Source organism: Ahaetulla prasina, chromosome 2 (genome assembly GCF_028640845.1).
Source record: "Ahaetulla prasina isolate Xishuangbanna chromosome 2, ASM2864084v1, whole genome shotgun sequence".
Classification (NCBI taxonomy): Eukaryota; Metazoa; Chordata; class Lepidosauria; order Squamata; family Colubridae; genus Ahaetulla; species Ahaetulla prasina.
In genome coordinates, this window is record NC_080540.1 from 166944764 (window position 1) to 166972160 (window position 27397).

The window sequence follows — 27397 nt, forward strand, 5'->3', positions numbered from 1 at the left end:
ACACGCCACCCACTCCTGTGGCCTGTTTTGGACCTAGGAGGCCAGGGGTGGGTTCTACTTACCTTTACTACCGGTTTGCAGCGGGATCACCTGCATGCGCAGAAGCTTCCTGATGACATCAGGGTCGGTGGGCGGAGGCTCCTCCCCAGTTTTACTACTGGTTCGCAAGAACCGATCTGAACCAGGGTCAACCCACCACTGTAGGAGGCCCCCCCTGGCAATCTCATGGGAGTGAAAATGGGCTGTGGGGGGGCGCACCGCACCCCTGCGCCATTTTGGGGCTAGTAGGCCTCCCTGCACTTAGCTGGGAGCCAAAATGGGGTGCGTGGGGACTCCTGGAAGGGACAGGGAGGGGAGGGACCATCCAGCAATTTAACTACCAATTCGCCCGAACCGGCCTGAATCGGCTGAATCCCACCACTGGATAAAACATTCCCGGGGCCGGGCGGGAAAGAAAGTTTGCTTACACCCAGGTGTTCCAACCTTCTCTCATCCAGAATACTCGTCCTTTCCATCAACTCTACCCTCATCGACAGCTATGAAAAGGGGGAGGAGATGTTAAGGAAAAAGTAGCTTTAGAGTACTCTTTCAAATTATTTGTGAATATTCCTAGCAAAAATCCATACTCAACATATACTTACAATCCTGATGTGCAAGGTGGCTATAGATTGTTTGTTTCTCTCATAATATTAGAAAATGAGCCTAGGAATAGATTGATAGCAAATTCGGGACCAAGTAGAAATACTTTATTTCACATGGTAACAGCATGTGAAACACAAGGAACTCTGTATTTATGTCTGCTGATCCCATCTATTCTTCTTAACTATTTCAATTGCTGTCTCCACGTCAGCAGCTGAGATTTTACCATGTGTTGCCAATTTTCCTTCTAGCCAGCCTTTGCAAGCATAAACTTTTGACACTTGAAATAATCAGAAAAGTGAATTGTCTTGCTATACAATTCTGTACCTCAAAAAACTCCAGAGCATATAACATTTTAACAAAAGCTACCAAAAGAGATTTCTTGTGTGCAAAGTTTCAGAATTGTTACTATTTAACCCTTCATTATATTTGGTTCCTTTTTTATAATACAGGTAGTCCTCGACTTATAACCACAATGGAGGCCAAAATTTCTGTCGTTCAGTAAGGCATTTGTTAATTGAGTTTTGTCCCATTATATGACCTTTCTCGCTACCGCTGTTAAGTGAATCACTGTGGTTGATTAGTTAGTAACCCAGTGATTAAGTGAAACTGGCTTCCCCATTGACTTTGCTCATCAGAAGGTCATAAAAGATGATCACATGCTCTTGGGACATTTGGTCATGAATATGAATCAGTTGCCAAGCATCTGAATTTTAATCACATAATCACGGGGATTCTGCAAAGGTCATAACTGTGAAAAATGGTCATAAGTCATTTTTTTCCAGTAACTTTGAATGGTTACTAAACAAACTGTTGAAGGTTGAGAACTACCTGTATCCAGTATAATCTTTAGAATATTTTATTATTGTAAATGGTGAAATTTTCTCTTATTTTTCATTGCAGAGGATATCCTGCAAACTGACTTAATTTTTTGAAAAAGGGAATCCCTAAATAAAACAATTTAAATGCTAAGAAGAAGCAACAGCTGATTAATAGTTTCAAGAGCAAGCAGAATTGCAGTTTAAATTATCTCCTTAACTTTGGTGTTTTGGAAGAATAGGGACTAGAACTTTCAAAATCACCAATCAATGTAGACAGATCCAAAACATAGATTGCTAGGAGAATAGACAAAATTCTCAAGGAATGTCATATGTTGGGAGCTGCACAAAAGGACTTTTTTTAACACTTTTGAAAATCATACTTAGATAGGGTAGAGCGGTGGTGGCAAACGTATGACAAGTGTGTCACAAGTGGCACGCAGAGCCATATCGGTGGGCACGCGAACTCAGTTCCAGCTGATTTTCTGGGCCACCTGGAAGTCGGGGAAACAGGCTGTTTCCAGCCTCCAGAGGGGCTTGGGGGGGGGAGGTCATTTTTGCCCCCAGGCTCCTAGAAAGCCTCTGGAGCCTGGGGAGGGCGAAAAACGGGCTTACCGGGACCGTGTGCGATCGCGTGCCAAAAGCAGGGAGAGTGCAGGGGGGTTGCGCGCATATGCGGGGGGGCAGGGCGCATAGAAATATGGGTGTGGGCACGCGCATGCCCTCCCCCCACTTTTGGCACATGATGGCAAAAAGATTAGCCATCACTGGGGTAGAGAGTAAAGATTACTTTGATGAATGTATATGGAAAGCCATTGTCTAGGGCAATGTTGGCGAACCTTTTCAGCACCAAGTGCTGAAACGGGAGCACACGGGCGTGCGGGGGGCAGCACCAGAAACTGGAAAAGCAGCTCCCTGGCACGCATGTGCACACCGGGAAGCTGAGCTTCTGGTTTCCAATGTGTGCATGCGCACCTGTCACCTGGTCTTCTGGTTTCTTGCGTGCATGTGTGTGCGAAGACCAACTGGCGGGCGCGCATACATGCACAAGAAACCAGAAGCCCAACTTCCCGGCAGGCACATGTGCACCAGGGAGCTGCTCTTCTGGTTTCCAGCACTGCCATACACGTGAAGACCAGCTGGCCAGCACACATATGTGCACCGGAACCAGGAAGAGCAACAGGTGATGCCCGGAGAAATAGTTCTGTGTGCCACTTCCGGCACAAATGCCATAGGCATCACGGGTCTAGGGGCTGAAGCATTTTTTAAAGGCTAGAACAAGATAACATTTGGAAATGGGTTACGCAAAGGGCTCCCCAATTCATTAGCTATAAGAACAGCAGAACCAGACCTGGCAGATCCTATTATTACAGCCAGATTTAATGAAAGCGGTTTTGGTGTTCCTGTGGAGTTGATTTCCTGCTCTGGTCTACCTTTGGGGGGTTGACAGATGTAGAAGTAATTCGATGATGGGTGAGATTTTAAGGCCTCTATAGAAATTCCTGTTTCAGTCATATACGGTGCATCCACTGAATCACCACTCTGGGTGCCGTTGATTTGGGAACAACAATTTGGGTGAAAGCTGGTTAAGAAAGAAATGCTACTCAGAGGACGATAAGTGACAGGATTGGAAAGGTTAAAGAGGTAGAAGGGATTGGAAATTGAACAAGCGGAGTCAAGGGCAGGTTAGTGGATAGAGAAAATCAGTCCGAGATTACATCCTCGCTGATAAAGTAAATGACATCGTCCATAATGAAATAAACTATCCTAGTAACAATTTTCAGCAGACAGAAGACAAGAAAGTGTTTGACAACCCCATAGACTTTTGTCTTTAGTCCCCCTGGCTGAAAAGTCCTGCTCCCTTCTCTCCTTCAAGATACCAGCAGCACAAAGCAATTCCTCTTCCCAAGACATACTTCCCCACGAAGACATGGCTATTTCCCCACCCCCATTTTAATCCAGTCACTCAAACTGACAGCTACACTATGTACAAGAACCGGGCTACACGATTGCTGTGCCATATTTTTTCTGTAAATCTCCTGATGTGTCAAGAGCTCCCTTTCACTCCCCAATCCCCCTGATAAATATTCATTTTATATAAGTATTTTTCATCTCTCTCTCTCTCTTTTTTTTTTTTTTAGCTCTCCTTAATTCTCATCACCGGATTTGGAGTTGCAGGTGGTCTTTATATCCTTGCAAGGAAGACCTTCTTTGTTCCTGAAGTGAGGTATGTTTCTGGACAGCAATTACGTTTAGATTGGGACAAGAGTTTCTGCAGTATTTATAAGGGATCCATTATTTGATCTAAGCTAGCACTGTAGAATCCTCATGATCTGCTTTGTCAGTTGAAGCAAACCAAATCCTGCCAGCAGTAGTACAAGAGTATCAGCAGAATCAGCAAATAGCAATAGCACTTGGACTTATATACAGCTTCATAGTGCTTTTACAGCCCTCTCTAAGCGGTTTACAGAGTCAGCCTATTGCCCCCAACAATCTGGCTCCTCATTTTACCCACCTCAGAAGGCTGGAAGGCTGAGTCAACCCTGAGCCTGGTGAGATTTGAACTGATGAAGTGCAGCTAGCAGTCAGCTGAAGTAGCTTGCAGTACTGCATTCTAACCATTGTGCCATCTCGGCTCAAAGCTGGTCAATTTGAATGTTAAGGACCATGTAAATCAGAAGTCTTCAAATTTTGCAGCTTTAAGCTTTGCTGGCTGGAGAATTCTGGGAATTGAAGTCCACAAGTCTTAAAGCTGCCAAGTTTGGGGATCCCTAATGTAAATGCTTGGGTGGGATGGGGAGTTGGACTAGATGACCTACAAGGTCCCTTCCAACTCTGTTAACCTGTTAAATCTGTTAAATGACCTGAGAAAAGCAATATTACTTAAGAGCAATAGACCAGTTGTCAGGCCAACCTGTCAGGTCAGATTTTACTGACGTGTCAAATGCTCCCTGCCACTGGCCCTGATTATCCTAGGATTTATGCTAGCCTGGAGAGGAGAAAGAAAAGTGAAGGAAAAACTGATTGCTGTTGTTTATAGGGTTAGAACTTGAACATCTAATTATTTATCAAATTTAGAAACCACCCATCTCACTCAAAGAGTGACATATTCTTGCTCATGTTTCTAAGAATCAGGGATCAATGTAGAACCTTAATGCATATGCAGGGGTGGGCTTCAAAAATTTTAGCAAGGGGTTCTCTGCCCGATTGCTAGGTAGGTGTAGCCATGGTGGGTGTGGCCTAGTCGGCCTCCTGCACCACAGCAGGGTGGGGGTGCTTTTTGCCTTCCCTGGGCTCTGGAGGTTTTCCTTTTCCTCCAGGAGGGCAAAAACGACCTCCCCGGGTTCCGGAGGCCCTCTGGAGGCCAAAAACGAGCCTGTTTCCAGCCTTCCCAAACTTCCAGTAGGCCTGTTTTTCACCCTCCCGAGCTTCTATGCGCGCCCTGCACTTATCTGCATTCAAAACAGGCCGTGTGGAGACTCCTGGGAGGGGAGGGAAGGGGTGGGTGGGAGGAGCCAAGAGTGGGATTTGGGGGTTCTCCAAATTGCACAGAATCTTAGCTAGAGATTCTCCCAAACCCCTGCAAACTGCCAGCAGGCCACCCCTGTGCATGTGGGCATTTTCAGATTTAGGGTTAGAACACCTTATTTCAAAATGTTAATGAAAACTCTTCTGCTCATACTAGTGAATGCATCATACACTCCTTGTCTGACAAAGCCATAGCTTTAGTACAGTTTTGGATAGAATAGAATAGAATTTTTATTGGCCAAGTGTGATTGGACACACAAGGAATTTGTCTTGGTGCATATGCTCTCAGTGTACATAAAAGAAAAGATACGTCCATCAAGAATCATAAGGTACATGTTTTTGAGATTTTTTTTTATTTGCATTTATATCCCGCCCTTCTCCGAAGACTCAGGGCGGCTTACACTATGTCAAGCAATAGTCTTCATCCATTTGTATATTATATACAAAGTCAACGTATTGCCCCCAACAATCTGGGTCCTCATTTTACCTACCTTGTAAAGGATGGAAGGCTGAGTCAACCTTGGGCCTGGTGGGGCTTGAACCTGCAGTAATTGCAGGCAGCTGCTGTTAATAACAGACTGTCTTACCAGTCTGAGCCACAGAGGCCCCTGTGAATTTCATTCTTTGTAGCACTGCATATGTATTACCCAAGGAAGGAAATCTGAATTTAAGATGACACTGGCCCCAAGCCCCCAGACATTCAGTGTCCATATGAACAAAAAAACAACAACACAATGCAGTATATAACTTCTTTACAATATCAATCTAGAACTGCCAGTTAAAACTGAAACTATTCATGGTGATATTTCCCTTCCCAATAATAGTACCCATGTGCCACAGTTGTTCACCAAATAATACTAAGATGGTTAAGCACTAAAGTAGATGAAGAAAACAGCTAACATTTTTCAGGAAAAAAATACAAATTTGGATTAAATATTACTCCTGGTAATCGTAAGATGATTGATGCTTTCATAAATATAAAGGAAGAAAAAAGCCAATATTGTTTTAAAAATTGCTACTAAATCAGAGAAAAACTCTAAAAATGCAACATAAAAATTGTTGACAATATCTATTGCATAAGGTAAAGGTAAAGGTTCCCCTCACACATATGTGCTAGTCGTTCCTGACTCTAGCGGGCGATGCTCATCTCCATTTCAAAGCCGAAGAGCCAGCGCTGTCCGAAAACGTCTCCGTGGTCATGTGGCCGGCATGACTCAATGCCAAAGGCGCATGGAACGCTGTTACCTTCCCAACAAAGATGGTCCCTATTTTTTCTACTTGCATTTTTTACATGCTTTCGAACTGCTAGGTTGGCAGAAGCTGGGACAAGTAACAGGAGCTTACTACATTACGCGGGGCTAGGGATTCAAACCGCTGAACTGCTGACCTTTTGATCGATAAGCTCAAAATCTTAGCCACTGAGCCACCACATCTATTGCGTAGATGGAAGCATTAAACATAAAATACAATAATGGTATTGAAATAATTCTGTAAGTTTTAAAGTTTACAATTAATTCAATTGTTATGTCAAGGAGGGTTTTAACGGTCCTTAAACTCTGCCAGGATTACTTTGATACGTACATTTTTCTGTACTGCCTTCTTGGCAAAAGAAGATTTGCTCCTTAATTTTGAAAGCCACTCCATACTTGCTCAAGGATATTTTTGTCTCATTTTTAACTAGAATAAAATCTCAATGTTTTTACATTTTCACTATGATCAATCTTGGCCCAGTGGAGATGATGCCAAAAAGATGATGTTTTCATTCTTGGCTATCTGTTCCCATAAGAGCATGTGTAGAATGTCTGAGCAATATTTTTCCAGGAAAGGAGTGGGGGGGAAACCTTTAGTGACATCTACAAACTCAGGTATGTCAACACCTCCTCCAAAATGCAGAAGTTCCATGAAAACATGGAAGACGAAAGAAAAGAAAAAAAAGATGGATGACTACTGAACTCTTGGGCACTGATACCTGCCTGATAAGCATCATGCTATGGGCCTCTGGCAAGTGTACCGTGAGTCACCCTTTGAAGATGTCTAATGCTTTTATAATAATATCTGTTTACTTGCTAAAGTGATCATTGATTCAATTTGGCACCAGCTGCCCAAGGCTCTTAGCACAAAAAAATTATCCGTTGTAGATTTCCTTTGTCTTTGATTGAATTGCAGATAAAAGTGGAATAGACATATCTTCATCAACCTTTCAAAGAGATACAGGCAAAATTAGCTCCAGGCTTTGGGGGAAGAGGTTGTTCTCCTTAGAACTCTTCCTTTTTAAAAAAAAAAAATTATTAAGCTTTTCACCCTTAAAAACAAAACGAAGAAAAAACACAACAACAACAAAAACACATTAAAAACACATCACGAACATAGCATTACGTATTTTACAGCTCGTTGTACCGGCAATGGTATATGTTCTTTTTTACTCAATCCTATACATACTTATATTTACATTCTATTATTCTATTTACCAATCCAATAATTTACATTTCCTAATTCCAATTTAGTCAGATTAATAATCCAATTTATAATTTCCTTAGAACTCTTCCATCCAAGTGAGAATCCTTGAGAATATTGAGAAGTTTTTTCTCTTCTCCCTGGAGTATTCACGGTCAGTCCCAGAACATCAGAAAGTAAGGGAAGAGTTATTCCCCCTGAGTCTGTTACTTCTGTCTCTTGGGTTGGGGGGGGATGCATAACTTTTATTTGGTCAAGGAAGCATTTAAACAGGCATAGAGCTACAAATTAAACGGATTAAAAATTGTTATTGTTGTTTAAAATTAATTATAAAACCATTCAGTTTTTAGGAAGGACCTGCACAAAGTTAGGACGTGCTGCATCTGTTGAATTCTACATTTGAAATTGATGGAGTGCGGGGCCAAAAAACACCACCTCCCAAACAAACAAACTCTTAGTTTCCCATACACACACACAAACACACACAAATCTCATCTACAAGAGAAGTGATGGGATATAAGGGGAAGCAGAGCAATGATGTGGAGAGTAGCAGACTGGGGAACGTGACTTCCTAATGGGCCAGATGTGGTTTTGGACTGCAGACTATGTGCCTGTTTTTGAAATCTGTTTCAAAGTGACCAACTAAGCCCAGCAGTACTAGCAAACTCAGGGGACATACAGCCCCCAGATGAGATCCATCTATGAGTCCCAGCAAATTCACGATTTGGCAACAGCTATAGCTGGTCAGAGTAGTGGAGTAAAATCCGGCGCTAGAGTGGAATAAGTACATTCCAAATCTCTTCTTCTGCCTAGGCAACAACTAATCTCTTCTTTTATCAGAATTTGATTCCCAAATGGAAAGTTTGCTTCCTGTCAGGGGCCAAAGTGTTAGAGGAGCAGGAAAGAGTGCATGTGTCTGTGAGAAGGAGTTTCTCGTGGGAACTTTCCCAGCCTTGACTCCAGGGTTGTTTTTCTGGCTCAACTTCGCCCTATCCTGTTCCTTGCCTGATTACAGATTGTTTCCCCACAGACACCTCGAAAGGGGAAGAAAAGAATTAAAGAAAACAAAAGCAAACAAAAAGCAAGGGTTTAGAAATACTTGATGTTCCAACAGCAAAAGCAAGAGATTTGGTAGATATTTTCTCCAGCCATCCTGCTCTTTGAAAACTCATCTTCAGAATGAAAAAACCCCAGGTGTTGGTTACCAAAGCCTTCCCATTACAGTCCAATTGCCTTCTGCATTTCAATCTGCACCACCATGGCTCTCTTTCCCATTAACATACCTAAAATACGGTGTTACAATATTTTATTAGCAATACTAATAAAATACTAACTAATGCCATAATAAAATACAATTTTATTATAGCTTTACATCAGGATGACACCAACTAGAATTGCTTCCCCCTATAGAGCTTGTGGACTTAATTCCACTCCCCACTGGTTTTACTAAAGGTTGAAATCAAAGAAGAAAAATTTGCCACAGGCTGCCAAATAAATAAACACGGAGGGAGCTGATTTTCAACACTAATACAACTGCACACCTAAGATTAACCAGAACATTTTAAAGTTGTGCTAAACACCCTAACTTTTTATTTGTTTTATTTAGAGAGAATCTGAACTGGCTGATGACCTTCCCCTTCCTTTACAGGTGCAACCACACACTTGTGTCATGCAGACTTGCTATAAGCACAAAGTACACAAGTCTTTTCAAAATTCTTTCCCTTGCAATTACAATGTTGTTTGTGGGTGCAATGACACTTGATCACCTTATAAACCCAGCAGATATAATAATGCTGTATTCATTATCATATGACCTAGCATGTGAGTGTGGAAAAAAATCCAAACTCTTTCAGATAATATTTAACAGAATAATAACAGAATGTCAGAATAACAAAGTTGGAAGGAACATTTGAAGTCTTCTAGTCCAACCCACTACTGAACCAGGAGACCCTATTAGATTCCAGACAAATGGCTGTCCAATCTCTTCTTAAAAACCTCCAATGTTGGAGCATCCACAGCTTCTGGAGACAAGCCATTCCACTGGTTAATTGTTCTCAGTAACAGGAAATTTCTCTTAGTTCTAGGTTTGGTTTCTCTATCAAGTTACCCTTAGTCCTTCTCTTCACTAGCCTAGACATACCTAATTTTTGCAACTGTTTGTTGTATGTTTTATCTTCCAATCCCTAATCATTCTTGTTGCTCTTCTCTGTACTTTTTCTAGAATTTCAACGTCTTTTTTGTGTCATGGTGACCAAAACTGGATGTAGTATTCCAAGTGTAGTCTTTATCACACTTCATGTGATCTTAATTCTATGCCTCTGTTGATGTAGCATAGGATTGCTTTTTTGGTAGCTATAGTACACTGCTGGCTCATACTTAAGTGGTTGTCCACTAGGACTCCTAGATCCCTCTTATAGTTACTGCTGTCAAGCCAGGTGCACCTAATCTATACTGGTGCATTTGGTTTTTCTTGCCTAAGTGTAAAACCTTACATTTCTACTATTGAATTGCATTTTATTGGATAGGGCTCAGTGTTGAAGTCTGTCAAGAGCTTTCTCAATCTAGAAGGCTGGAAGTTTGCCACTGTTAGAAGTTAAGATGAAAGGAGAGGTGGGAATGCTTAAAAAAGGGGGAAAGGAAGCAAAGCAAATACAACCTAAAAGTGGGGCTGTAAATTTGAAAGAAGAAACACACAGAAAGCCGTAGGGAAGGATCAAAGTTTGATTGTAACTACTAAACGTAAACAGCAAGGAGTAAAGAAGTAATATTTTCAAATGAAAAGATTTTTCTTTCATGGGATAGGGTAAATTTTAAGCGATATTTCTGAATATAAAAAGTAGAAAGAAGTTATGGATTGTGTGATAAATGGGGTGTAAATTGTTTAGAAATTTATGGTATGGGGAATATGGGGAAGAATATGAGGTAAATGTTAAATTTATATAAGGAAAGATGATGTTTATTATTATGTACGATGGATATATAAATATGATGGATTATAAGGTATACTGAGGAATAATTTTTGATATTACAACGTTGGAAGATGGGATATTGTTTATTACAGAAGATTGGACTTTAAATTTAATGGACTTAGATGAGAAGGTAGAATTTTCACTATATTTGAAAGATTATTTTTGAAAGATATATAATGGAGATTGAAATAACAAAATACAAAATAGCTTTTAAATGAATAGAAGGTAATTGTATTAGTATTAATATTTTCCTTTTTCTTCTTTTTTTATGGAAAAGGGGAGTTGAGGTTCAAGAAGAGGGAGGGGAGTTTATGTTAATTAGCATATTTTAGTTTATGATTGTTAGATACGATACCCTGTAATTGCTCTGGGAAGGGGGGGGGAGGGGATGGGGGAAGGAGGGAGGAGGGAAGGGAAGGGTTAGGGTTGGGGGAGGGGGATGTATGGGGGGGAAAATCTTGTAAAACTTTTTCAATTAAAAAAAAAAGAGCTTTCTCAATCTTGAGCCTATCTTCTGTTGGCTATTTCCCCCAACTTGGTGTTGTCTGCAAATTTGATAAGTTCCTCTTCTATCCCCTCATCTAAATCTTTTATGAAGATGTTGAAGAGTTTAATATCTCATCTCTAATTTATAATAAAACCATGAAATATCAACTTTTCAATTGTCGTGTCAGCAAAAAGGATTATCAGAACTTTGCAAAACAGAAAAGGTATTGTTTTAACCTTGAACAAATAAACCAACTTTATATTCCTCCCTTCTTACAGTCTTAATCTTTAATTCAATTAAAAATTGTAGTAGCATTTGACTTTTCTTCAATTTCTCTTTATTCCCTTGCACAGATTTATTCAAGGTTTTAGCAAGCCACTTAGATGGATCCAATGAGAAAATGTTTTCCAGGTCATTCTTTTGGTTCATCAGGTATATTTCCCCTTTAATTTTTAAAACTTTACCCAATTTCTTTTGTATAATCAATGTGTCCTTTTCCAAATCATTCTCTTAGGTGTTCATTTGTAGTGTCACTTTCAGTATTTTCTCTGTCTTGTCAGACAAGATTTGCTTTACATCAGTCATTCGCTGATTAACATCTTTTTGAGATAATCTATATATAGAATTAGCATCATATACTGATATTGTAACTATAAATTTCTGACTACGTTCTTTAAAGATCTCTTTTACTATCTCCAGTGTTATGACCTTCTGTAACATTTTGTATGTCTTAGTTAACAGACACAAAAAAGTCTTGTCTTTCTTTTCCTACTTAGAGTCCCTTCTAGTGTCTGTTTCTAATGTCATAGTGACTTATTTATGTAATAGATAGCCAAGATAATTCCGGTTCCCATGAGAAGCTATTTATTTTTATACTTAATTTTAAAATCTTCTAGTAAAAATCAACATTCCAATTTAACTTGACCCTTAAGCTATCTGTAACTTTATTAGATTTTTAAAAAATCTTATTTAGCTTTTTATGCAGAGGTGGGTTTCAGCAGGTTCTGACCAGTTTTGGAGAACCTGTAGTGGAAATTTTGAGTAGTTCGGAGAACCGGTAGTAAAAATTCTGACTGGCTCCGCCCCCATCTATTCTTTGCCTCCCAAGTCCCAGCTGATCAAGAGGAAATGGAGATTTTGCAGTATCCTTCCCTGGACTGGGGAGGGAATGGAGATTTTACAGTATCCTTCCCCTGCCATGCCCACCAAGCCACACCCACCAAGCCACACCCACCAAGCCATGCCACACCCACCAAGCCACACCCACAGAACCGGTAGTAAAAAAATTTGAAACCCACCACTGTTTTTATGGTATTCATTTCTTAAGTTTGTACATAATTTTTCATTTGTTCAGAGTTGAGGCTAAACTTATCTTTCAAACTTGTCATTCCAAAGATCTCTAATAGCTTTAAGATGGTTAATAGGCAATTTCCAAAAGTGATTGGCAGTTGTAAGATGACTGATATTGTCATCTCCCAGTAATCAAACCTGCAGAAAACTGCTGTCCTCTGGTCCCCTAGCAAAGGACCAGTCACAGCTGATTCCTGGTTACTCTATGGATAAAAGCTCTTCAAGCTGTCCTATCTATCACCACTTTATGCAATACTTGCAAGTGTGTGGTCTTCATACTTCAGCATGCTGATATTCCTTCCTTCTAGTTGGACTTCAACCTTTAGAAATCTGCAATCTATATGATGTATTCATTAGAATAGAATAGAATAGAATAGAATAGAATAGAATAGAATAGAATAGAATAGAATAGAATAGAATAGAATAGAATAGAATTTTATTGGCCAAGTGTGATTGGACACACAAGGAATTTGTCTTGGTGCATATTAGTATAGCTTGAACAGGTATGATGACAGAGTACAGCCCTTTTTATCTCCTTTTTCACAGTAAACCATCTAGAATTCTGACTGTGGCTTTTTGATTGTTGTAGATCAGGGGTTGTCCAAACTTGGCCTCTTGAAGAGTGGTGGACTTCAACTCCCAGAATTCCCCAGCCAGCATGAGCTACAAATATGAGCAAGTTGCTGGCTGGGGAATTCTGGGAGTTGAAGTCCATCACTCTTCAAGGGGCCAAGTTTGGACATCCCCTGTTGTAGATATTTCTTACCATCTGAATTAGATGCCAGGCTATACCTATTGCATTCCAGTCTCGAATGATCCGTGGTCTTTGGAGTGGCTATAAAACAGATGTAGAGCTCTTTTTTAAAAATATTCTCTTGTCGTTTCCTTCATCCACTTAATATTGGCTGTTTGGTCTCACATTCCTCTGTTCTTGTTTCAATTGCCACTTTTATCTGCATGTAGGACTCTGACTTCGTCTGCAGAATTTTCAGCTGTATCTTGATGGCATATGATATTGTGGGGAGAGGGCCTAGTGGCCTGCAATTAGAACATTTTAAATCTTTCTTTCCAACGATTTGGGATATAGATATTTCTTTACTAGTCATATTTTCTACATTTGTTGAGAGAGGACTAACATGACCACATCAGCCTCTTTTAAAAGCTCCGTGGGGATTTTATTCCCCCATTCTGGGCTTTCCCTTTCGCCTGTTAAGCCTACCTGACTTTCTTCCTCAAGCATCACTGGCTCCTTCTCATACTTTTCTCTCTTGAATATGGTGTCATCTGAGTTGATCTTCTTGAACAGTTTTTTCCATGTATTCCTTTTCCTTTTTTTTTTATGTTATGCTCCATCATTATCTCCTTTCATGTTTGTTCTTTATGACAATGTTTCTCAAACCTTAGCAACTTTAAGATATGTGAGCTTCTACACTGTCCCCACCCCACCCCCGGACACCCAGCCAGCATGCTGGGAGTCGAAGTCCACATATCTTAAAGCTGCCAAGGTCGAGAAATACTATCTTATGACATTGATACAAAGTTGAATGTTGCTGTGGTTTCTCTGGATTTCTTAAATTTATTTGTGACTTTATGCTCTTCTGCAATGGATTCTGGGTTATATCCAGTGGTGAAATCTAAAAATTTTCCCTACCAGTTCTGTGGGAATGGCTTAATTGGTGGGCGTGGCTTGGTGGTCAGGTGACTGGGTGGGCGTGGCCAATAACAATAAATATTACAAATAATAAACAAAATACACAAAACAATAAGAGGTACTAAAAACCAACTTTCACACTTCACACACACACAACACAACTGACTCACATGCAATGTAAATGCAGAAATGGCCCCTGCAACAAGCAGGAACCTCACACAGCCACAAAAAGCTCAAAAACCAACTTTCACACTTTACACACACACAACACAACACAACACAACTGACTCTCTCACACACACAAAATGCCACATACAGCTTTGTGAGATTTTGTGTGTTTGTGTAGTTAGAGTGAAACACTACAGAAACACACCAAATCTCAGAAAGCTGCACAAATATTTTATTTTATTATTTTATTTAATTTTATTTATATTTTTAGATAAAAGCAGTTAAATTTAAAACTTCCTTTTAAATTTAGATATAGCAATTTAAAGTTAATTGCTATGTCTAAAAAAAATAAAACTCCTTTAAAAAACCCCAATTAACTACTTTTTTAAAGCTCCACCCCTCCCCCGCCCCAGTTACTTACCGAATTCAAGGAACAAGGCAGGCAGATTGAGTTACTAGCTGATGTAATTGATTGCAGCAGCTGAAGCAAAACAAGGCAGCAAGCGAGCCTGAAAGAAGCAGCAAGCTGCCAAGCAGGCAAGTGAGGACCGGGCGATTGGGTGGGCATGGGCGAGGGGGGGGGCAGGGATTTTTGCTGCCGGTTCTCAAAACTACCCACCCTCATCACTATCAGATCGCCCGATCCGGTCTGAACCGGGACCATTTCATCCCTGGTTATATCTCATAGGGACTGGATCTTTTCTGATCTTTGTGAGTCTGATGTGTATTTCTCTAACCAGTGATTGACTAATCAGTAGCCACAGACAGCACCATTAGCATTTTGAAATTCAGCATAGAGCTTTTCCATCCATTGTTATACATAAGATGCAATCTATAGTGTTGCGTGTTTGGAGAAATCAGGGTGTAGAGAACCATCTTCCTGTAGACTTCAGGATTGTGGATCCTGATGAAAAAAATAACTGGTGAGACCAACAGCATTCACTATACAGAGGCTACCGCGTTGCTCCCATATAACACCTATCCTGCGCGGCCTGCACTGGCTACCGGTAGTCTTTCGGGTGCAATTCAAGGTCTTGGTTACCACCTTTAAAGCGCTCCATGGCTTAGGACCGGGATACCTTCGAGACCGCCTTCTGCCGCCGATTGCCTCCCAACGACCTGTGCGCTCCCACAGAGTGGGCCTCCTCAGGGTGCCGTCGACCAAACAATGTAGGTTGGCGGCCCCAGGAGGGCCTTCTCTGTGGCGGCACCAGCCCTGTGGAACGAGCTTCCTCCAGGATTACGACAACTACCCGACCTCCGGACCTTCAGACGTGAACTGAAGACTCTATTGTTTCAGCGTGCAGGACTAGCCTAAGATAAAAGGTTTTAGCATATTTTAATGGGGTTTTTATTGGTTTTTACTGTTTTAGTGACCAGGCCATGATAATATTTAGTTTTAGCTGGGTTTTAATGTTTATTTATTATATTGTTTTAATATGCCTGTGAACCGCCCTGAGTCCTATGGGAGATGGTGCGGTATATAAGTTTGATTAATAAAATAAATAATAAATAAATAAATTATCAGCCTTTTGCATCACTGTGAGTTCCTAGTCCAAATATTCCATCTGTTTTTAATGAAAGTTCCTCTCCAAAGCTTGCATTAAAGTTGCCAATAATTATTAGCACATCCGTCTTTGGTGTTTGAGCTATTACTTGTCCTTTCCATAGAATTCATCAACTACTTCTTCAGCATCCATTGTTGGTGCGCAGTTGCCCTGAATTTTGATGAAAATTATTCTGTCGCTGATGGAGTTGTAGCCCATGACAGATGCAGTCATTTGTTTTGGAATGATAACTGTTACACTGTTTTTCCTTTGAGTTTCATTTCTAGGATAGAAAATTATGAATTTGCCTGATTGAAAATGACACATTCTTATCCATTCTGATTCACTGACTCCTGAAATTTCTCTCCTAGTCCATGGTACTTCTGCTTTAACATGATCCTGCTTCCCATGAGTCATACAAAAGATATTCTATGTAGCTTCCTTGGAAATCCTTTTGGAAGTAAATTACCTTCTTCCCTAGGCTGAGAGAGAGTGACTGGCTCAAAGCCACCCAATTGGCCTCCATGCTGAAGGCAGAACAAAAGCTCATATTCTCCCAGGGTCTAGTCAAGTGTCATTAATCACTAACCAGACTGGCTTTCTCAATATGCTATAGTGAGATAAAGAAGTCGTTGAACTTGCTTGTACCAACATCTTGGAAGCAAATGTAGTGCAAGACAGCAAGGAGTGTGACACTAGTAGTTATCTAGTATGCTCTTCAGTGCACCTAGAATATACTGCCCAGTGGTGAATCCATTTTTTTTACTACCGGTTCTGTGGGCGTGGCTTGGTGGGCATGGCAGGGGAAGGATATTACAAAATCCCCATTCCTACCCCACTTTGGGGCCAGCCCGAGATGGTATTTGCCGGTTCTCCAAACTACTCAAAATTTCCGCTACCGGTTCTCTGAACTGCTCATGATTTCCGCTACCGGTTCTCCAGAACCTGTCAGAACCTGCTGGATTTCACCCAATACTGCCTCATAATCCAATTTCTTTATTGTGAAGTGAAAATGGATTGTTTACTAAACAAATGTGATCTCTTCAAGAATCCATCAAGCCTGATGAAAAACAAAATGATTCATGCTTCTCTGTAGGTTCTGTCACCATAGCAGTGCTGGTCTTCAAATTTTTTTACTACCAGTTCTGTGGGTGTGGTTTGGTGGGCGTGGCATGGCTTATTGGGCATGGCTTGGTGGGCGTGGCAGGGGAAGGATACTGTAAAAACTCCATTCCCTCCCCAATCCAGGGGAAGGTTACTGCAAAATCCCCATTTCCTCCCAATCAGCTGGAATTTGGGAGGCGGAGAATAGATGGGGGTGGGGCCAGTCAAAAAATTTACTACCGGTTCTTCAAACTACTCAAAATTTCTGCTACCGGTTCTCCAGAACTGGTCAGAACCTGCTGAAACCCACCTCTGCACCACAGCCTACTACAGGATTCATATTCAGACAATTCACCATTCCAGTTTAGTGTGTCTAAACCCAGAGTGATATGTGATTTTAAGAGTGCCTTCAGCACATGCACCCAAAGACTGGTTTCTATCTTTTATGTTATCCAAAACTGCAAAGATGGCTCTCTGTTGTAAAACTCAACACTTCCTAAGCATTTTACAAGCCTTCTAGGATACCCAGGCTACAGTTACATCATATCTAGCAAAAGATCTAATTAGCCATGAGCTTGTTGGCACATGCCTCACTGAATTTAATGACCATCTCAAGAACAATAGAGCCTGGAGTTTCACATTTAAAAATGTAGTCAAACGCTTAAATACTGGTGCAAATGAGAAAGTGGACTAGTTGACCAAAAAGGTGGAGAATGTGTCTTTATAATATTATATTCTGTGATTAGATCACTGAATTATAAATAACCCTAAACAATAAATAAAAATAGCTTGAAAAAAATTGGGGAAATGCTAATACCAGCCCAGAAAATATAGAACATACATAGAAAATAGTTGTTCTAAGAACTTTAAGAAAGATATTATCCTGACCTGCTCAAGGTTGACTCAGCCTTCCAGCCTTCCGAAGTCGGTAAAATGAGGACCCAGATTGATTGGGGCAATACGCTGACTCTGTAAAACCACTTAGAGAGGGCTGTAAAGCACTGTAAAGTGGTATATACTGTAGGTCTAAATGCTATTGCTATTATGAGGTAAGAGAACTTGATGATGTACAAGACTGACCTGTGTTTTCATATCTCTGTTACTTAGAAACAGTTTTTGGAGTAAACTCTGTAATAAAAAAAAATTATTTCATGGACTTCATGAAAGAAGAACAACAAAGAACAAGTTGTCTCTCCTGATTCATTTTAAAGTTCATCCATGACCTAGTCAAGACAAGTCAAAGATCTAAGCTTCATATTTGAGATGATAACCACAAAGGATATGATAATATAAGGGCTCACAAATTTCTGCATAACGTTAATTGTATCTTTATAGTTTTATTATAGTTCAATTTATTATTTTATTAACTATGCCTATATATTTTGTCAAACCTGAACCAAACAGAAAGAGAAGCATTATGGACAGATAAGATTCTTTGATAATCAAGTTGATTAAATCAACCCTATTTTCTAAGGAAGTACCAGGGGGAACTGAGGGAAAAACCTGCAGAAGAATGCAGACAGTGACATAAGAAAATGCTTCAACTGTTTTCCATCCATCCTTACAGATCTCTTTAATGATTACAAAACAATAATCAAATATGCTAATTGGGGCAGTAAGAAATCAAATACTACATCCAGATTCTTCTGTGTCTTACAACACATTGTGGTGAAAGACGAAATAGTAGTTCTGGTTTCAAAATCTACTAGTAAGAATGTAATGCATGAAGTAGTCTGATATGTTGAAGAAGTATGGATGTTCAGAAGAATATAATTCTTTGTCTTATTTGATATCCATGAGGAGGATTTTCTAAACACATTGAACACCTCGGTGGAAGTGACAGAGACAACAATAAGAAACAGTAGCAGTTGAAAGTATCTACTCTCATAGAATGCATAAAAATTGCAATCCGTTGGGGTGAGATTCGTCACTAAATGCTGAAAATGAGACTTGTCCACAGTTAGTCACTTTTGAATTATGATGTCTATATCTTGAAGCCTGAACCTTACTGTTTAGTAGGAAATAAAAGGAGCACAAAGTTCATTAACAATGAAAACTTCATCTATAGCGCTCCATAAGCTCAAAGGTTTGATCTTGGATGGGTGATAGCAAGAGATGTTTGTGCCTGAGTCAATAAATACAACATGACTTGTGTTAAAAAAAAAACTGGCAACAAACTACTTCAGGCTGTGCACTCTTTGCTATATTGACAGAAAGAAATTTGGATACAAGGAATAAAAAAATGTACTGCTTAGCCTCCTCCTACCACCTCAGGAACATATGCCTGGAATAGGTTGGGATATATCTAGACTATGCAGTATTCCAGACCACAAAAGATGATAACAAACTAGCCCTTCAATAGAAGATAAAAGGGTTCCTCAAAACGTCTTCTTTCATGTCTAGATCAAACTTTAAAGTGCCACAATGAAGCCATTGGCTTTTTGGCTTTGTCATTGGCCCAAAATAAATCATTATCAGTAATGTTTCTGGTAGTAGCTGACGTACAAGCAGATGGGTCAGACTCTGTGTCTCTCCACATTCACATAGCATGTTGTTATCTGCTAAGAACCTCTACTTGAGCATATTGGGTTTACGTTTAGGCACTCCAACTCACAACTCAAGACAATCAATAAGTAATTCTCTAAACATGGTTCTACCTGGCTTCGCTTCCATTTTGGGCATTTAGTTGTCAGCTTCAAGTCAAAAGAACTCTTCTTACAATTTGCATTTCTGCACTGCCGCATGAACATGAGACAGCATTTGGACATCTTTATGGAAACCATGCCTTAGAATGGACATTCAGAACTAGTTCCACCACACACAAACTATAAGTAACCTCCAGCAGTGATTAAAAATAGGCACAAAGTCTTGTGAATAACTTCTAGAATAATTGGAGAGCTCAGTATTCCCATCTCAGCAGAAGTAGCATAAGTGGCAGTTCAGACAACCAATATTAAAGTTGATAATGTTGTCCCTTTTTCTCCTAAGATTTTTATTTGCTTTAATATACAGAAAGAGATATAAAGAAAAATAATAAAAAGAGAAAACTTAAAACCAAAAATGTTATCAGACAATAGGATAAAAATATTTTTACAGCATTAAATCTTGGCACGCAGCAATATTTCATTAGATCAGTAGAAAACAAATTCATAAGCAGAGAGCAAACACATAAAAAAATCCAAGGTTGCAAACCCAATATGACACTGCCTTTTCTTCATATCGTAACCATTCCATCTGCTATACTCCATTCTCATTAAATCCATATTCTTCATATATTGACAAATTCCATATCTGCTAAATAATTCAAAATCATAATTCACCCTAATATATTTTAACCCATCTTCCCAAAAATATATAAACAAACATATGGATATTGAACCAAATTGAACAATTATGGGGCAAGCCTATAGTTTATATGTGTCGTATTATACATTCAGTATGAAGCTGATGACAAATTCTTTAGGACTCTTTAACCATTGATTTATTAATAAGGGATATCCCAACTCTTGCATGTAAATAACTGATATCCACCTTAATGGATGGATGGATGGATTGGTGGATGGATTGATGATGTATCATCCAGTCATTTTTAACTTCTAGTGACCGTATAGATATTCTCCATGACCCCCTTTCCTAATCTGTTCTTTCAAGTCTCCCAACAGGGCACTGATTGCCACAATAATTGACTTTGCCCACTTTGCTGCTAGTTGTTGTCTTTTTCTCTTTCCTTCCACTTTTCCCCAGCATTAGAGCCATTTCCAGAGAGCTGGGTTTTTGCATAAGGTGTCTGAGGAGGATAATTTCAACCTAGTCACTTGAGTGAGAATTCAAGGTTGATTTGTTTCAGGATCCATCCGCTTGTTTCCTGGCTGTCCACCTTATTATCAGGAGACTTCTGCAACACCAAAGTTCAAAGGCATCAATTGTCTTCCCATCCTGCTACTTCAAAGTCCAACTTTCACTTCCATAGAGTGTCATAGGAATACAAAATTGCGCAAGTTTGATTCTTGTAATTATAGACGCATCGTATTTGAATATCTTTTCCAAGGCCCTCAGAGATGTCCTACCAGATATTAATCTGCCTTAGTAATACTCTTTAATGACTATAAAAATACAACAGATTTTGAATCCTCAAAAAGACATTTAATTGAACACCTAGCGATTCCACAGTTTTGGACAATCCTTATTCCCCTAATAATACCTTGAATAGTTTAAAAATTTATAGGTAATAAGCAGATGCACATTAATACCCCTGCTAGACCACGAACTCCCAAAATGAAAAAAAAATGTACATGCTATTTTCAAACTGGGATTATTCCCCCAGTGTAAATTTATTATGATAATAAGAGTCAGCTGCAGCCCAACATTATTCAAATATATTTTAGTCTTTAAAGTTGGAAATGCAACTGAGTTCTGACTAAACAAGGAATCAAGCCACTGCCAAGATATCAGAAAGAACATATAATCACTTAATTGGGCATATAATGTTTTCTCAAGTTGATCACTTGAATTCCTTTGAGAAATAGAATTTGAAATATATGCCCAGTAATAAACATAAAGTTAAAAGCCCTGTTATCGTATGTGAATTGTAATTTAGTTTGTGTTTATCCATCCCATAAGAATGTTAATTATTTATCAACCTGCTTAAAATACGTTAAAGCTATTAACATAGGAGTCTAAATGCATATATCAGTCTTTTTCAATTTCACAAAAATTGTCTTTCCCATAAACTCTTTCTGATTTTTAACCCACAATTTATATCAGCATTAATGTGAAATAATATCCATTTGGAATATTGACATCCTTAAAGATTTTTTTCCTTTGAAGTAATTATTCTGAAATAGTTAAAGGAAGTTCAAGCCCAGTAAACCCTACACATTTCTGTAGATTTATATAGGCTTTATTATATGGGACTAATTGTCCTTATTAGAAATGAAAGATTCTGACTCAAATCCAAAGAAACACACAATGAATTGTGAAAACCTTTATGGAATAGAACAGAATCATTATTTTAGCCAATGACCAGACCATAAAATACTTGGATACTTAAAATTAATATTAGTAGTTAGTATCTTAATTCTAATTGATTCATTCGTTTCTCATACTGTAACGTGATCACCATTTCCAATCTTCTCACTGGCTTCCTACAAGCAAAGTCACTAGGGAAGCCAGCAGGAGGTCACAAATGGTGAACACTTGATATTACATTAGGATTTGCTTAACAATGGCAGCTGGAAGTGCCAGAACTGCCCTTGCGAATTGGGATAGTCACGCGACATTTTGCTTTACAACCATCTTAGCAATGGAAATTACTGTCCCAATTGCAGTTGTTAACTAAGGACTACCTGTATAAGAGACCTTGGCACCTGATAAATTAAAAGCCAATGGCATACATTCTTTAATTAGATTCTAATGTCATACATCATGAGAATTTAAAGCATATGGATGAGATTTTTGACAACTGAAGAGAAATTAAAGAGACACTTGTTCGTCTAAGACATATACAGAGTGGACCAAAAATCAGGCCCCAATAATCACAATATGTTTTATTAGGGTTTTTTTTTTTCTCATAAAAAGTTAGTATACTTAGAAATGTTCGAAAGTCATGTATCAAATGAATAAGGAAGTGTTAAGAAGAAAAAGTGCTTAAGGCCCCAGGCTAGAAGCCAGGAGACTGTGAGTTCAAATCCTACCTTATGCATGAAAGCTGGTTCTGGGTGACTTTGGACCAGTTACTGTCTCTCAGACCGATTCACTTTACAGGGACATTGTTGTGGGGAAAATAGGAAGAATAGGAGTATTTAGTGTGTTCACCACCTTGAGTTATTTATAAAAATAATAAAGCAGGATATAAAAAATAAATAGCGACCAATTTCAACATTTGATGTAATTCATATGATAAATTATCTATATGGCTTGACTGTAGGTGCACCCTGTATATGTGAACCAATATGTAGACCTGATGTAAGCAGCTTTTTTTTAAAAAAAAAACCTTTGAACCTGAGCATAAAAGATAATCCCAGAGGAATTCAGAGCTTTGAGAGCAAGTTTTAGCTCGCTAATTTTATATTTGTTTTGAAGCTAGGACAATGCTGTCCTATAAGATTAGTAGCCTAACGCACTGCAGGGACTAAAGAGATTTTTTAATTGCCTGGTACACTAAGATGGGAGAATAAAATATATCTGACAGGCAGATACATATATCTGCATGGGATCAAATAATCTTGAATAGAGGGCATATGCCTACATGGCTGAGGGCAGATATGGCTGCTTCTCCAAGGGATTGTATAAACTTGGCTTATTTTCTCCCTTTAAAGCTACTTTGCAAACAGTTGAAGCTCTCTGTAGCATGGACCCTCATGATCTCCCCAACAGATCATTGTCACGGCTACTGGATTCACAAGTCTTTCTTGTTAGTTTTTAGTGTTGCTTTTGAAATCTTAATTCTATCTTTTCGGTTTTACACATATAAATATCTTTGTTCTCCAGCAGTCTTCGTGACCATAGTGCAGAGAATTTCTTTTGGCATAAATTCTGTCCCTCATAGAAGAAAGAAGCTAGGCTTGGTATAATAGTATCTCTTAGCTAATTATCAGGAGTCACTCCGCTAACATCCATGTCTAAAAAAGGATTAGAACTTTTGTTACAAACCAAGTTTGGCCCACAAAGTTCTCATCGGAATAGAAGACTCTTAAACAATGTTTCTCAACCTCAGCAACTTTAAGATGAATGGACTTCAACTCTCCAAACTCCCCAGCCAGCCATATTGGCTTAGGAATTCTGAAAGTTGAAGTCCAAACTGATAAGGTTGAGAAACATTGCTCTAAAATCTTGGGCTAATGCCAATTTTCCAACCAACCTAGAGAAGGGAGACGTGAGGGACTCAGTTCACACGCTGTCAGATTGATTGATTAGTTTTATATCCCATCTTTCTGGAGCTTGGGACAGTGTATAGCACTTCCTCCTATTTTTCCACCAGATGTGTACATTTTTGTAAGCTCTTCTGTTAGTGCTCCTGTAAAGAAAAGAGAGGATCATCTCAGCCACCATGAGCTTGTTATGGGAAGGCCAGGATAAAAAAAACAATACAATGCTATTTATAAGCGATTATCATTGACATATTCTAGGTATTTTGTCAGTGTTTGACAGAAGATATGCCACAGTTTTACCATTTGACAGTTGATTTTGATGAGGTTTCATTTCTGACACCTGCCAAAATTAAAGCAGGCAAGAAATGCCAAAAAACTGGATGCCCAAAATTCTCAAGTAAAAGTTTCATATATAGACTTGCCTGGACTATTTTAAATCATAAGCCCCTATCATCATCCTTAGGCAAGAGAGCCTGGTGGTTTCTGATTCAAAATGAACACAGAGGGATACCACTAGTCAGGTTGTATTAACTTCATATACAGCTTCCTTAAAAAGCCATTTCTGAACCCAATAGTTCTGGATAACTTTCATTCAATCTTCAACCTTCTCTTTCTAGGAAAGGTTGTTGAGGAGGTGGTCAGGCTGTGGCTTCAGAGTCCCCCCCCCAAAAAAAACCACATATTATCTTGACCTTTTTCAGTTGGGCTTCAAACTAAGACATGATATTGAGGTGGTATTGGTCATCCTTATTGATGATCTCTGTTGGAGCTGGGATGGGGCAAGTGCAACTGTCCTGACTTAGTTTGATTTCTCAGCAACTTTCAAATTCATTAACTGTGGTATCCTTCTGGGCTGTCTCCAGAGATTAGGAGTAACTGGCACTGTGTTGCAATAGGTTTCCTTCTTTCTCTGTGGCTAGTTTCAGTTGGCAGTAGTGGTGAGAATCAAGCCTCTTTTCCCACTCTTATTTAACATGAAGCTACTGGAGAAGTTCACAGGTAGTTTGAGGTAAATTATTACCGGTATGGTAAAAATATCCAGCTGTTTATTTTGACCCCAGGCCAACAAAATGATGTGGTTGAGTCTCAGTATGAAGCTGTGGGTCTGGATGGGAAGGAATAGCATCAGGCTAAATCTTATAAGATGCAGTAGCTGTGAGTACTTGGACCTGCCAGTACTGGAGATTGTATGCCTTCAGAAGAAAAGTCCCCAGTGAGTTATCTGAAGTCATTGTGGGCTTTTCTACATTTAGTTTTTGCATTGATCCACCACTGGATAGCATTCCTACCTGATCTTCCTTGGCAGTCAAACTTAATTCAGCTGTGGTTTAACTTGCCACAAATCCACAATTTTATTATTTCTGGAGCTCTGTCCAAAAATCCTGGGAAGATTCTTGAGAACATTCATCTCACCCAGCCTCTTCTAACAATGCTTACAGGTAACTTTACAAGTGTAACTTATTGTTTTAGTCATGTTGCCAATGCCTGCCCGCCCGCCTGCCCGCCTGTTTAGTTATTTAGTTGTGATTTAGTTATTTAGTATATTTATATGCTATTCATCTTGCAATTCAAGGTGAGTCTTGTGGGTCCTGATTTTTGCTACTTACACAACAGGTTACACCTTGCCTCAGTCACCCACAGCTTCAGAGCTGTAGGTTGCAATATAGAACATGAGAAGAGAGCCTTCTTTGAGCTCTGAAGCTGTAGGTGACTGAGGCGAGGTTTCATGCTGTTATCCCACCTTTTGATGGGAACTGACATGTAGAAAGAGTGATAACTTGAAGACTAGACAGCTTTCTTGGTTTTATTGAAGTTGTTTTGCAAAACAACTCAGAACTAAGGAGAAATTTCCTGACAGAACAATTAATAAGTGGAACAACTTGCCTGCAGAAGTTGTGAATGCTCCAACACTGGAAATTTTTAAGATGTTGGATAACCATTTGTCTGAAGTGGTGCCTGGGCATGGGGGTTGGACTAAGGTCCCTTCCAACTTTGTTGTTGTAGTTGTTATTATATTATTATTATTATTATTATTATTATTATTATTATTATTATTATTATTATTATTATTATTATTATTATTATTAAACAGTCTAACAATACATAAACCATGTATTGAAACATGAAGGACATTTTCTTCTGTGTAGAGAAGGAAAAAAAGGGGGCTATTCATATTCTAAGAGCTAACAAAGGAGGCCAATGAGATGAGGTTTTGACTGCCTGAAGATTTTTGCATTCCCCTTGTGGTTGGCTGGAGAAAACAATAATTGGTTCATGATGGCTTCCACCTGTTCTAAGGTTTCTGTAGTGAATAGTAAAAATGGCCGCATGGATTCCATTTTGTAGGGACTGAGCTGTAGAGACAATTGTTCCAATACTCATTTTTAGGTAATCGTAAAGAAGCAGCAAAATTTAAAGACAGGAGAAGAAATACAAGCTGACTTGTAAAAAAAAGGCTCAGTAAATAGAAACTAATTTGGCCCTCTGCCACACAAGGTTACTGGCTGATTCTAGACCAGTCAGTCTCTCCTAACCTAATCTTTAAGATTGTTTTAGGGAAAAATAGGAGATAGCAGCATCTTGAATGAAAGAAGGATGGGCTATGCCATCAAAATAGCCTCAAAGGAATGTCTTGAACTCCTAAATAAATTCTCAGAGTGCGCACAGTGTGACTATGTGAGACAACCCAGGAGCAAATACAGTAAACAGAGGTTTGTATTTAAATAGTGGTTTTATCTACAAAGAATAAAACTAAAATCTAAAACTAAAATCCTACGGCATCTCCAGACCCCTCCACAACTGGATAACAGCGTTCCTGTTAAACAGACAACAAGTAGTCAAAATAGGCAGTACCCTATCAAATCCTATTCCTGTCAATAGCGGTGTTCCCTAAGGCAGTGTTCTTGGACCAACACTTTTTATATTATACATTAATGATCTCTGTGACCATATTCAAAGTAATTGTGTTCTCTTCGCCAACGATGTCAAAATATTTAACACTACCAACAATACAGCTACCCTTCAAAAAGACCTTGACTTTGTGTCAGAATGGTCAAAAACTTGGCAACTCCAAATCTCAACCAGCAAATCCTCTGTCTTACACATCGGAAAAAAGAATCTAAACACTAAATACAAACTCGATGGACATTACCTTACAGATGACCCCAACCCTATTAAAGACCTTGGAGTTTTCATATCCAATGATCTAAGTGCCAAAGCCCACTGCAACTACATCGCAAAAAAGGCTTTAAGAGTTGTAAACCTAATCTTACGTAGCTTCTTCTCCAGAAACACTACACTGCTAACCAGAGCTTATAAAACATTTGCTAGACCAATTCTTGAATACAGCTCACCTGTCTGGAACCCATACCACATTTCAGACATCAATACAATTGAACGTGTCCAGAAATATTTTACAAGAAGAGTTCTCCACTCCTCTGAATACAACAAAATACCTTATGCCACCAGACTTGAAATCTTGAATTTAGAAAACTTAGAACTCCGCCGCCTTCGACAGGACCTGTGTTTAACTCATAGAATCATCTATTGCAATGTCCTTCCTGTTGAAGACTACTTCAGCTTCAATCATAACAATACAAGAGCAAACAATAGATTTAAACTCAATGTTAACCGTTTCAATCTTGATTGCAGAAAATATGACTTCTGTAACAGAGTTATTAGTGCTTGGAACACACTACCTGACTCTGTGGTCTCTTCTCAAAATCCCCAAAGCTTTAACCAAAAACTGTCTACTATTGACCTCACCCCATTCCTAAGAGGTCTATAAGGGGTGTGCATAAGAGCACAAACGTG

General features: G+C 39.2%; 1 protein-coding gene across 1 annotated transcript in view; it reads left to right on the top strand.

Annotated features, from left to right (window-relative positions):
• Positions 1 to 27397, top strand: part of NDUFA4L2 (NDUFA4 mitochondrial complex associated like 2) — a 63253-nt gene that overhangs the window by 17071 nt on the left and 18785 nt on the right. The window contains exon 2 of the mRNA XM_058173473.1: positions 3599 to 3684. Within this exon, the coding sequence (XP_058029456.1) occupies positions 3599 to 3684 (86 nt within the window). The remainder of the gene's footprint in view (positions 1 to 3598; positions 3685 to 27397) is intronic.